The 13,290-nt window shown below is 55.5% G+C and overlaps 1 protein-coding gene across 1 annotated transcript; it reads right to left on the reverse strand.

The window, feature by feature from the left end:
• Positions 1–525: 525 nt before the first annotated feature.
• Positions 526–2,811, reverse strand: RPL36 (ribosomal protein L36). The gene is made up of 3 exons (XM_082331393.1): positions 2,618–2,811; positions 1,243–1,377; positions 526–655 (listed from the first exon to the last, which is right to left on the reverse strand). The coding sequence occupies exons 1-3, from the start codon at positions 2,708–2,710 to the stop codon at positions 566–568; spliced, it is 318 nt and encodes a 105-aa protein (XP_082187519.1). The 5' UTR covers positions 2,711–2,811; the 3' UTR covers positions 526–565.
• Between the last annotated feature and the right edge of the window lie 10,479 nt (positions 2,812–13,290).

Genomic DNA, 13,290 nt, shown 5'->3' on the forward strand with positions numbered 1-13,290 from the left:
GTGGAGAACTAAGAACCATCCTGCTGAAATCCAGGGAGCTCCTCCTGACTGCGGTTCCCTCTCGTGATGTGATAAACCCTGCAGAGCAGGGTGTGAGCAGAGGGCGCGAGGGGCAACGCCTGAGCAGGACGAGCTGCCTGAGGCTGAAGTGCCATGGGAAGGAGTGCAAAGCTGTTGCTACTTCCAACAGCAATTTTTGTCCGCTGACTTCTCCTCTCCCACCATTTAGGTCTGGAGACAGACTGGGAGGTGGAAGGTATCGCAGCCTTCACAGGCTTAGCTACCGCAGAGGCTCCCGCGTCCCAAGAAAGGCTAGCTCTGTGAGGTCTGGTGGAGGAGGATTCCCCCTCTAGAACGTAGCACAGACCAGTACCAGCATCGCCAGCTACAGGCAAAACAAAACAGCCGCGCAGGTTCTGGATTACTGCAGCTCAGGGCCTTGTCAGCACCACCCCTCAGCACCCCCAGGAGCACCCCGCTCCTACAGGCTGAAGCAGACATACCATGGACAGTCGCTGCGCCGGGTTTCTGAGAAAGGACTTTATTGAGTTACAGACTGTACAACTCAATCCTTCTTTGCAGCAGCTTTCCTCATGGCTGCCAGGACGTTACTCAGTTCTTCCCGCTTTCGCTTGGCCCGAATGTGAGTGCCGACCTGCGGGGGAGAGAGCGGTGCAGTCAGCGTTCATCCTGGCAGAGACAGACAGAACTTCTTGGCTGCTGCAGGCGCTCACTGAAGATGCTTTACTCAAAAAGCAGGCGGGATGGTGAAGTTCCGGCAAACGCGGACTCGAACCCCACCCACCTCGACGGGCCAGCGAGGAGCTACCTGCCATCGCATCCCCACAGTGCTTCCGCTCAGCAATTGCCCACGGCGAGGTAGAAGCTGCTTTCGGTTCTCAGGGCTGCCCCCAGTGAACCCCATTTCCAGTTAATGGTACCCAGTCTCCACCAGTACTGCTCCTCCTCTTCAGACTTGCAAATAACGCAAAAATAGCAGGCGAGCCTGGGTTACTGTGGCTGAGGGCCTTTTTGGCGAAGTACCTTTATGCCCACCTCCTGCTCTCCCACCCAACCCAAGGAGCGTTTCTGCCGCTCCCTTGGATTTGCCAGAAACTTCCCAAACAATTGAAAAAATAAGAGCATTAATGAAAAAGCGAAGTATCCCTAGGGAAGTGCAGAGAACAAAGTTAACTGCAGCAGAGGTTTTGCCATTCTTGTTAAGATGTCGGATTGACCTACCCGTTTCTTTATGAACTTCAGCGCACGTTTATCTTTGGAAACTTTCAGCAATTCCATGGCGCGTCTCTCATAGGGTGCAAAGCCACAGACCTCCCGGATCATGTCTCGCACAAACTTGGTGTGTTTGGTCAGGCGCTGTGGGGAGGAAGGGGGGAATGCATGGATCACGGTGAGCGCAGGTGCTCCTTCACCCGGACTGGGCTGCAAAGGGCTGCGGCAAACTCCGGGCTAAGGCCCCCAAAGCCGCTTACGCTACTGGCGCGCCTCAAGGAAGCACGGTCCCCTGGCAGGCGCTAAGCAGCGCCGTGATCTCACTGAGACGCAACAGTCCCTTCGTTTTAGCCACGGAGTTGGGCATTTTGTGTATTTGCATGCACCAACGTTTTTAGAAACAGCAAGACCGTTAGATACCCAGGGTGTGCGTTACTACGCATCTCAAACACCACAATTAAACAGCATTTAATCAAAGTGGGATAAAAGATGGAAACTGAATCAATGTCTCGTGTCCACACGCACACGTTCGCTGAGGCCAGGTAGCTCTCAGTGTTTGTCCTTAAGGGGCGGCTTTGCAGGGGCGCCTGTTGGTGCTACCAGGAGCAGCAGGCGAGGAGGGACTTCAGAAGCCGCCCAGCCCATTTTCTACTTCACTGCTAATTCGATCTCAGCGGCGGCTGGAATGCATCTCTCATTCCTCCATCACAGACTGCTCCACGGCCAGTTCTCCCGTAACCAGCGACTTTGCTCCCCGCCCACCTTCGCAGATTTAGTGTTTCCAGGATTTAAGTCCCCGCTCCCCGTGGAACGCCACCGGCTTTCTCAACCCTTAAGCGCTGCACGCCTCCCCCTGAGACCAGGGGCGGAGAAGACCCGCTAAGCACAAACTGCTGCAGCCCACCGCGTACCTTCAGCTCCCCCACGCCCCGCCGCAGCCAGCCACCCGCCCCGCACTCACCCGCCCCGCGCCTCCGGCTAAGCGGGGCTCAGGCGGCAGAGCAGCAGCAGCAGCCGCCCGCCGCGCCACCGAGGTGGGCCGGGCTCCGAGCCTCCCCCTCTCCCCGCCGCAGAAAGAACGGGAGTGCCGCGCCGCTCCCTGACCGCCGTCCCGAGCTGCTGCGAGCCGCGGCTCACCCCTTCGCCCGCCCCCCCGGGACGGGGAGAGGCGGATGGGAGCGCCGCGGCCCCCGGTTCCCCGCCGGCCCCACGACGGCAAAACGAGGCGCGCGGCCCCGGAGCAGCAGGGCCCCGCCCGGGCGCTCCGCCGGCCGGGAGGCTCCGGGGGGCAGCAGGCCCCCGCCCGGGCGCCGGCTCCAGCCGAGCCCCGCGGCCGCCGGCGGAGCCTCCCCCGCGGCCCAGCCCTCCCTCGCCTCGTACTCACCCCGCGGCGGCGGCACTGCCTGGGCTTGGACACGTTCTTCGTCACCTTGTAGCCCTTGTTGAGGCCAACGGCCATGGGGTAGCGGATCGCCATGTCTGCGGGGAGAGAGCGGTCAGCGCCGCCGTGGATGGACGCGGATCCCCGGCCCCGGCCCTCACCTGCCGCCCCGCCGATGGCGCCGCACCGGAAGAAGGGGGAGCGCGCGGAACGCTGGGACGGCGCCGCTTCCGGCCCGCCCGCGCGGGGCGGGGGGCGCTCTGGCTCGCTCCGTGACCATAGAGTGCCGGGGGGGCGGGGGCCGGGGAGAGCGCGGGGTCCCGGGGGGGGGGGAGGGGTCCGCGCGGGCGGGGCCTGCGCTGGGGGCACCGCGGGGTGGGGAGAGCGGCCCGGGGGGGGAGCTGGGGGGGGTGGTCCGCAGCGGCTGAACACGAGCCAGCAGTGTGCCCAGGTGGCCAAGGGGGCCAATGGCACCCTGGCTTGTGTCAGGAACGGTGTGGCCAGCAGGAGCAGGGCAGGGATCGTCCCCTGCGCTGGGCACTGGTGAGGCCGCCCCTCGAATGCTGTGCTCAGCGCTGGGCCCCGCACCCCAAGGCGGCCATGGAGGGGCTGGAGCGTGGCCAGAGCAGGGCAGCGAGGCTGGGGCAGGGGCTGGAGCACAAGGCTGGGGAGGAGCGGCTGGGGGAGCTGGGGGGGCTCAGCCTGGAGAAGAGGAGGCTGAGGGGAGCCCTCATCGCTCTCTGCAACGGCCTGAAAGGAGGCTGGAGCCGGGGGGGTCGGTCTCTGCTCCCCAGGAACGAGCGATGGGACGAGAGGGAACGGCCTCAAGCTGCGCCAGGGCAGGGTTGGGTTGGGTATTGGGAAAAACTTCTTCCCCAAAGGGCTGTCAGGCCCTGGCCCAGGCTGCCCAGGGCAGGGGCTGAGTCCCCATCCCTGGGGGGATTTAACAGCCGGGGAGATGTGGTGCTTGGGGACATGGGTTAGTGGTGGCCTTGGCAGTGCTGGGCTAATGGTTGGAGTCTATGATCTTAAAGGTCTTTTCCAACCTAAACGATTCCATAATTCTATGATTCTCTACCAGCGGTGATTTGTGAAGACAGGAAGACAAAACATGTGCAGGAGGAATTAGGTTTTTGCAGGTCCACGAACATGAGGCACCCATGAATACAGGCGTTAGACCTGCAGCTGGACTTGATGTCTAGACACCAAAACTCGTAAGATTAAAGGATCTTGTTGAAACAAAAGATTGGATTTTTTTGTCTGAACAAATTGTCTGAGAAAGCACTGAGGCGAACATGTTGTTCAACCCAATGAACTGTTTTCTGCTTTCAAAGGCAATTCCATTTAATTTCTTAAAGTTGAAAATACTGAATTGAAAATATAATTTTAATCGAAAATTTGAAAATCTTGAATTTTTAAACAAATTACAGAATTTTACATCTTGCTGTTAGGCACACTACAGAACTAGTCTCTGCAGAACTTGTTCCTGCCGTACCAGGGCAGTTGTCCCAGCTAGAAGACAAAGTCTCCTTGGAGTCTGTCACCCAGCCGTGGCACAAATTCAAGCAGTGAGGAATATTCGTCCCTTAGATCATGACACGGGTCCAGCTCTAATGCTTTTCTCCACAGGAGGGCAGAAGATTGACAGACATTCGCAGGGTGACGATGACTGTCCTACACAGGCAGAAGGAACCCCCACTCTGCTTCGCTCTAACATTTCTGAAAGTCAAGCAAAAAAAAATTAGGAATGCCAAATTTTTTATCCGCACGTCTAAAATCAACCCACGTTTAATGTCACCTTTACTAATGAGAACTATCATATGAGGCAGCTAATTTTACCTTCCTGTTCTTCTTTGAACCCCCCCAAACCACTGCCTTTCCCCCAAGAAAAGGTTCTTTCAGACACTTTGCCTCCCATCATTGCCTTCACAAGTCCCTACTAGAAAATCCAGTTTTTCACTTTCCAGAAGCTTTTCCCCCATTCCAGCAGTGGTAAATGCCTTCTCCCACGTTCCCAGCATTTGCAAATGGTTTGCATTCAGCTGAATTTCCCCCTTTCTTTGAATTCTACGTTAAGTCCCCACACTCTTTGCCTTATTACTTTCCCAGAGCGGTTACGAGCAAAGACCCCATCAGGTGAGCATGGGAGGGAGAAAAAAGGGCGATAAGGTGAAGGAAACCGCGTGTTGGGGCTGAATCAGAAGGCCCCGGCTGGGGCTGACGCGCTCTGCTGTGAAGGCCGTGGGGGTCCTGGCGGACGACAGGGTGGACAGCTGCGGCGTGGCCTGGCTGCGGTGAACGCACTGGGCTGGATTAACAGAAGCGCGCCTGGTCGGCCAAGGGAGGTGATTGTTTGTCGTGGTTTGACCCCAGCCAGCAACTGAGCCCCACCCAGCCGCTCGCTCACTCCCCACCAGTGGGATGGGGGAGAGAATCGGAAGAGTAAAAGTGAGAAAACTTGTGGGCTGAGATAAAGGCAGTTTAATAGGCAAAGCAAAAGCCGTGCACGCAAGCAAAGCAAACCAAGGAATTCAGTCACTGCTTCCCATGGACAGGCAGGTGCTCAGCCATCCCCAGGGAAGCAGGGCTCCATCGTGCGTAACGGTGACTTGGGAAGACAAACGCCATCACACCCAATGTCCCCCCCTTCCTTCTTCTTCCCCCAACTTATATACTGAGCGTGACACCATATGGTATGGAATAGGCCTGGGGCCAGTCTGGGTCAGCTGTCCCAGCTATGCTCCCCCCAGCTTCTTATGCACCTGGCAGAGCACAAGAAGCTGAAAAGTCCTTGACTGGTGTAAACTCTGCTCAGCAAGAACCAAAACATCAGTGTGGTATCAACATTATTCTCATCCTAAATCCAAAACACAGCGCTCTACCAGCTACTAGGAAGAAAATTAACTCTATCCCAGCTGAAACCAGGACATTGTTCCCTTTGCTCTGCACTCCTTCGGTCACACCTGGAGTGCTGGGTCGAGGCTTGGGCCTCGCAGTGCAAGAAAACCGTGGATAAACTGGAATGAGTTCAGAGGAGGGCCATGAAGGTGTTTGAGGCCTGGAGCATGTGTCCTGTGAGGAGGGTGGAAGGACCGAGGCTTTTTCAGCATGGGGGAGGAGCAGACGTGAGCTGAGGTGGATGTGAAGCAGCCACCTGAATTTCTGATTAACCAGTGGGGAAGAACAAGTGTAAGAACGAACCATCCCACTGTGCCAGAAGTCGAGCAAGTACAGCAAGGGGCCAGACTGGCTGAAAGGGGATTCTGGATTGAGTTTATATGCAAAAATAAAGTGCATGGAAGACGGACACAGCATCGAGCCACCCAGGAGACGTACACAAGCATTGCATGGACACGCGGGGACAGAACTGGAAAAGCCAGAGTTCAGCTGGACTTGGCTGAAGACCGAGGGAAGAAGGAAAAGTTCAGCATGTGAACACCTTGCCCTTCTCTCCCATTGCTCCAGGTTTATAAAGAGAGAGGCATCCTCCGCCACATGACAGATGAGGTTTATCTTAGTGCCCCTCCTTTTTTCCAAGTATAGAACCAGCACAATCCGTGATCCACCTCACAGAGGCGCAGGATACACAGCTAAATGATGATGCCTTGGACCCCATCGTCTTCTGGACCTGAAGCTCATCCTGCTCACTGCAGAGGTATGGGCCTTCCCGGCAGGCAGCCATGGCAGGTCCAAAATCACGTCCACCTGCCCATTTCACTGCATCCCTCTTTCCCCAGCCTCCTGCATGCCGTCACGGCCAAAAAGCCACACACGCTTTCTGAGATCCACCACTTGCGACCATGGAAAGGCAGAGCTCCCTTCCCTCCTGCTAGGGGAGCCAGAATTCCCCGGGGTCACTGTGGAGCCTGCACCCACCAACGAGCTGTTGTGCAATACTGAAGATGCTCTGCAGGATGCGCTCATAGCTGGCGCAGTGGTGGAGGCCCTTTGCCCAGTAATTCCAAGTGTGAATTTAATTGCCTCCCCAGAAGAGAGGAGGACGGTCAGGAAGCTGTAGCCTGCTGCTGTCCAGCAGTGCTTCACCTCCCTGTCTAACCCCTCCTTGGCCAAGGCCTTGCAAGAGGCAGGTGTTTGCATTTGCCAAGATCCAGCCATGTTTCTCTGCCAGATGTCTTCTAGCAAGCAGCATGGGTGAGCCAGCAGGCCCAGGGAGGCGGGTGGGTCTGGGCATCCGGAAGGCAAGCAGGAGGCAGGCTCAGCCTAAATCCAGGCCGCTTTCAATTCACAGGCCACCATCTTATGTTAATTAACAAAAATACGCACAGCAACCAGTGTGAAAGCACTGCAGCACCATTCCCATAGGGAGCCAGAGGCCTCCCCTTTGAGCTGAGACCTTGTTGCTCTCAGTGCACTGGTTTCTTCTGGAAGTGCCCCTTCCCCCAGGCCTCCTGGCTGTCCCGCTGGGGGCTCCTGGACCTCAAGCACCTGAAAGCCCTGCTCACTTCTGCAGGGCTCGGGGCTGTTTGGTTCTGCACTGAGGTCTGCTCCGTGCTTCATTAGCTCAACTCCACGTGTTCGCGCAGGGAGTTTCCCCAAGTGATGGAGCCTCGCTGTCTTCCAGGAAATAATTACTCACAACAGCAACCAGCAAAAATCCCTGTGCGGGGTTCATCATACGCAATATGTCTGCAACTGAGGCCCTCACAGTCAGGGATGGAAATAATCCCCTGCACCAAGATAGAGCAGGGCTCTGAAAAGAGGATGTGGGGAGAGCAGCAGCGATAACATCTCTCTCTGCCAGCTACGAAGTGGCTGTGGCCGTCAGACACAGAAACTTGTGACGATGAGCACGCAGTGCTGTGCTGGTGCTGCCTGGGCGCTTGGTGGTGGGTGCCACTGTCGCTCCACTGTGCTCTGTTGAGGGGGCAGGAGGGAGCTAGGGCACGGGTCCATCCAGCCTCTGTTGGGGAGATGCTGGGGGTGGAAGGGTCCCTGGTAGGTAACGGGGCTGTCCAGGGAGCGATCGGAGCCAAACCAAGGTGGCCCTTCCTCGCTTAGGCTTCTTGGGAGAGCAGTGAAGGTTGCTGCAGAGTCCCCACTGCGACCTCTTTTAATAAAACCAGCCCTCTGCCACTGGAATGACTCCGCTGCCTTTGGATGCTCCGTCTCTCTCCCACGTCGGGTTTGCCAAGCAAGCGTCAGCGCAGGGGGACGCGCTGCATCGCTCTCGGCCCAGCCAGGCTCGCCTCTGGCTGCCTTCTGCCGGACACTTACTGTGTTGCTCGCTGTCTCTCTCACAAAGTTTTAAAGCCCTGCTTTGAGGCAATCAGAGACACTAACCGCTTTCTTTGGTGATGGTTTATTAGTTAGGTTTAAGCATATTTTTAAACAAAACACTGCTTTGCGCATCATAGGGCAATTTTCACATTGGTCCTTGGTTCTTCCAGCTGAGGTAGTTTGAACCTGACTTTAAAGAAAACTCTGGTCTTGGTAATTAAACTGGGGTCCAGACAATATCCCCCAGAAGTATGCGGTAACTTGCAAGACTTTCCACAGCAAAATCAGAAACCAACAGCCTCTACCACCAAAACCAGGAGAGGAAAGAGTAGGCTCAATCCTTCTCCTACCTCGCCCCATAAAAAGGGCACCAGCTGCTCCGCTCGGGCTGTGGTCTCCCCTCCGAAGCCGCACGTGTTCGTGGGCACACAGCACACAGAGAAGCCACAAAAACTGCACCCCTGAGAGCGGAAAGGCAGACGACCCTGCAGCGGGTCCCCTACCACTACGTGTAACAGCAGTGAACAGGGAGGGCTACGTGTATTTCTAATGTTATGTTTTGTGCAAAGGCTTCTTTTATAGCACAGGCGCACTGCTAAAACTGTCACCCGTGCTGCCACAGACCGGCATCTGTTCCCGAGTCCACCTGCTCCAGGAAGAACTGGAGAACAACCCCTGCCTGTTCCTTGGAGCTTCTGCTGAACGATGGTTTTCGTCCACCTGCCCAGTCCAACTGCCTGCTCTGCCTGAGCAGAGGAACCATCTGCGGCTGCCGCTTCAGACAGGCTGCTTCCATCTGCTGAAGGGAAGGATTTAACCCTTCTGGGGCTGCACTGGGGCTTACAACGCTTGGATTTTACAGTCTGGGCTAATCTACTTCACCTCTGTTGCCATGCAATGGAATGCCTTAATTTTGTATCCACTTCTGCAATTTTATGTTCCTCAGCTTTGGTCTTCCTTGTAAGTTGCTCATCGCTTCCAAGTGAAAAGGATATGCGTGGGTAAACAGCCTGTATTTCTGTCATGGAGGAGCAAATTTCCCGCCTTCCTGTAGGGAACCACATAGAGGAGGACCTCAGCTTCCCCTGCGGCCGCTGTGCTGGTGTATCATCACGTGCCGCTTCTCCCCCGTGCCAGCACGCCTTTCGGTGGGACCCCAGTGACTTACCTGCCTTTCCTTGCTGGGGATGGAAAGGTTTCACCCTCAGCAGGTGGGAAAGGCCATTTACAGCCCTACAGACTTCCCTCAAAATTAGCCACTTCGGACAAAGGCAGCCACCATTTGTGTTATTGCTGCCTTTTCCAAGACAGCCAATGTTTTGCAGTGGCTGAATGCCATATGTCTATGAATGGCTTCCAGGGGGATGAGCCCATGCCCCAGGTCCTTGGTGGGCCAGTTGAGTGTCACTGCAGGCACAAGGGACAAGGCTGGATGGTGTGGTTGGGGCAGCGAGGGTGCGTTGCCCCTTTGGGCAGCACTGGGAGGCCAGATGAGCTCAGTCCAGTCGTCAGTCTGTGCCGGTGGGGTCTTGGGGTGTCCCAGGCACAAGCAGCCTCCTGGAGGGAGGCAGAAGCCCAGAGTGGCATCTTGGGAGCCTGTGAGGACCTCAGGGTTCAGACGGAGGTTCGGAGCTGGCCCTCATTTCTAGTTCAGCAGGTGCTTGGCCCTCCCCGGCTTTCCTTTACCTGGGCATGCTGTTCTGGAAGGGGAGGAGCGCTGCTCCAGGCCCAGGGTGCAGCTCTCGGCTGTGCAGTAACGGCACAGGAGAAAGGTGGCCACCACAGGAGCCTGCAGGGAGGCCCCTGGGGTCCCGAGCACCCGGCTGCTGAAGAGGAGGTCGGAGGGGAAGGTGGCGTGAGGTGCTCAGTCTGCGGCATGGACAAGAGACATGGGCAGCAGTCACAGCCAGCGAACGGGACGATTGCTACGAACCGCTGCGCCCTGTGCAGGCGGGTGTGTTAGGTCTGCAGGGGAAGGACGCATGTCCCAGGCTGCAGAGTGCCTGTGTGAAGGATCCTTCACCTCTCTGGCACCGGCTTTCCCACAGCCCCGAGGTGTCCTGCACTGTCTGTGGCTGGACACTGCCTGCCCAGGCCCGGTCCCACTAAGCAAGGGCACGTCTCTTACCCACCCCGAGAGGGCTTTGACCGGCATGCCCCGGTGGAGGCGAGAAGGGCTCCCCAGCATAGAGGCTCCTCTTCATTTCTCCAGTGACGCCATTCCAGAGGAGCAGCTGTGTGTGAGCTGGCTCTCAGCTGTGCTGTCTGCTTGCACTGTATACCAGCTATGAAGCGTTTTTACATGACTGATCTCATGACACAGCATGTTTAGCAAAGGCTTAGAGCGCTGACATTTCCCACTCCTTGCTTGCCTGGATGGATTCTTCCTGCTTTTCTGGCTTCCTTTGGCCTGGGGACATCTGCAGAGTCTGGGGCATACCTGTGGCCTCCTGCAGGGCAGGGAGCAGCTGCAGGTCACAGAGGTCCTCAGGCCAAAGGAAGCCAGAAAAGCAGCAAGAATGATGCAAGGGTTGAGGAAGATGGGGGGACTGCAGAGGGGGGTCCTTCCCAAAGTGAGTTCTTTTGGAAGAAGACCCACCAACAGGCCAAGGATTGCAGGGACAACCATGGGGTATCCACCTTCCAAGGAGGTGTCAGACCTTCCTTACACATATGCCAACAGGAGAGTCCTGCAGAAAGCAAATGTTGCTATTTCTTTTACATAAGAAGGCATTTTTGACAAGAACGAACAGGAAAATTGGTCATGAATTGGTTGATGTGGCCAGGGTGCTGCCTGTTGTTGACACCAAAGAAGAAATGTGCAGGGTGGGGAGGAGAAAACTATTTGAATTAAAAAGTAAACAGAATTCAAGAGATTTGTGTAAAGACAGAGCAAAGGCAAAGGGCTAAGCAGTCATAGCACCCATGGGTGGCCCATATCAGTGTAGGTTCTTCACACAGGATTTTCTCCTTGTGGGAGTCCTGCTGTCTGGTCACGCAGCCAAAGATGTCCTGAGGTTGGCTGAGCAGCTCTGGGTGCCCGTGGTGCCCAGTCGCTACACTGGAAGGACTCCCAGCTCCTTGCCAGATGTAGGGTGGAGGTATTCTCCCCTCTGGCCTCCAGCCAGTCCTGCAGACCCAGCCCCTGCCACTGGGAAACTGGGTGGGGTGGCCACTGAACCAGAACCACTGAGTGTGGTATCATCCAAATGTGTTTGCTTAGCAGGAGGGGTATAGTGGGTGCGTAGTGATTTCTATTCTGCAACATGCAGACACGACAGGCTTGCGCAGATCAGAGCCCCTCCAGACCAGTTCGGACCAGCACGAACCAGGCACAGGAAAGCGGATGCTCACTTCCAGCCACCAGCATGCTGACTGCTGCCAGTGGCGGTTCATCTACGTGATGTCAGCCATGCATGTGGTGTTCCCCGACACAGACGCATCACTGACTCAACTCTTTACTGCTTTTTAAACTAAATTGTCAGTTTAAGCTGCCAATGGCCTCCCTAACCACGTAGCCCCACACCAGTCCCTCTGCCTTTCTCCGTACCTGAGGCCACTTCGCAGTTTGCAGTTTCCTAGCTCTCGTCGGCCTCCCGCTCCGAACGTGTTATAAAAATGCAAACCCAGCAACAGCTGCATAACAGTTTATCAGCTGCTTCTTTATGATCCAGCCGACACCAGATTAATCTCACGGGTTAAAGCTGAGCAGACAGAGTCCGGGTCTCACACATCAGGCAGCTGTTGAGGAGTGAGACCACTCCCCAAGCCAACCACCCAAGCAGGCATCAGGAACCCAGCCACACGTGCCACGGGGGCTGCACACACCTGCACGGGCTGTGTGCACTGCAGCGGGGGATTACGCCTGCCTCTCTGCTAATGGTGTGAGTAACTCCCCAGAGACTGGTGAAGCCCTGAATGATTTGTGATGGCAGTATCGCAGACCCCTTCAGAGCACCTGCCCACACTGCTGCGACTGACAGAGGTGGACACCGTGCTGGTAAACTGAGGCAATCTCTCCTGATGTACTGAGGGAGAGCTGGCCTGGTCTCTTTGGTGCATGGGAAGAATGGTCAGCTAGTGAATTCATGCCATTTATCAGTTCTCTGCAGGTTGGGAAGCTCAATACTTCGAACTCACCAGTTACCTCTCTGGATTCCATGGAGTGATATATAATCTTTCGCACTTGAGGGAGCTCAGAGGTTCAGTCAGAGCAACGACATCTCTCCAGCCCCAATGTGTAACAGCCCCGATCTTTCCAGTGGGCAAAACCGCGTCCCATTCTGTCCACGCTGCACCGTGCAGGGCCAGGCTGAAGCTGATTTTCCTTTTACATGCAAGATCTCTGCAGACACTGTAAAACAAATCAAATCTTACAAAGCTCTGATATTCTCATACCCAGAAATGGAGTTTAGCAGTGTTGAGGTAGCCTGCAAATATCTCCATCAACCTAAAGCTTCTCCTCATTTGCTGTAGCTCCTGCTCATTTACTCCATCCAAGCAAATCTCTTTCACAGCTGCCCAAAATATCTGATTCTTGCACCTACCCACCCACACCCACCCACAGTGCACTGGTGGTAGAGAAAGAAGTGACGTGATGCTGCTGGCCTTCAAAATTCAGTGCACAGCACAGGCTGCAGGAGGCCGGGGCAGGGCAGGGGCTCTCCTGGTTTGCACAGTCAGGCACCAAACTCCAGACAGCGAAGGCTTCCTGTTGCAGGTTCGTGGTTAGTCAGAGCTGGCCCGCGCGTTAAGGAGGTGCAGCTTCAGCACAAGGGCTAACGCAGCCTGTGCTCCGGCGCTTCACTGTTGTCACCAGCTGTGGGCTGGAAAAATGTTTTCCAATGAGACAGATGCATTGATAGGACCTAAAAGCCAGGTCCACTGAGCTACTCCATGAAGCTCAAGACAAACAGACATTAACTGAGTAATCTTCACAGTCATTTAATTTTGTCGCAAGATCATTATAAAGCTTGATAAATTATCCTTTTTAAAATACTTTGAGATCTTGGGTGGAGTGCACTTTGGAACTGCAGAAAGCATTCCTTTCATCTCCTTTATTAATCATGTAATACGCACAAGGGAGACTGATCCCATGCACATACCTCTTTATCTCCGTAGACCTGTCTTCTCCCCCCTCACATACACTCACTCCGTAAACTTTCCCTTTGCCAGAGGCTCTGTCTTAAGGAATCTCAGCAGTCCCAGACGTACACAGCATTTCTCAGGTTATAGTGCACGGCGAGCTAATTATCTTTCAAAGCGGAGCCAAAGGTTTCTGCTTTCACCTTTCTTTGCTAGAAACTGAGATCCTAACACATGTCAGGTTGGTTTGTTTGTTTAACGAAATAAAATTGAAATCTTCACCCATCTCCAGTGAGACCATGACAGAGGCTGAGCCAGCCTGGCCAGACACGAGGCACGTAAGAGGTTACTGC

This window comes from Platalea leucorodia (genome assembly GCF_965183815.1).
Source record: "Platalea leucorodia genome assembly, chromosome: 21".
NCBI classification, from domain to species: Eukaryota; Metazoa; Chordata; class Aves; order Pelecaniformes; family Threskiornithidae; genus Platalea; species Platalea leucorodia.

What these genes read in the sequence shown, in the direction of transcription:
- RPL36 (XM_082331393.1), bottom strand. Translation starts at nt 2,710, where the DNA reads ATGGCGATCCGCTACCCCATGGCCGTTGGCCTCAACAAGGGCTACAAG. An exon ending in GGCAGTGCCGCCGCCGCGGG is followed by an intron (nt 1,378 to 2,617) that starts GTGAGTACGAGG and finishes TCCTCCCCACAG; the next exon opens with CGCCTGACCAAACACACCAA. An exon ending in TGAAGTTCATAAAGAAACGG is followed by an intron (nt 656 to 1,242) that starts GTAGGTCAATCC and finishes TCTCCCCCGCAG; the next exon opens with GTCGGCACTCACATTCGGGC.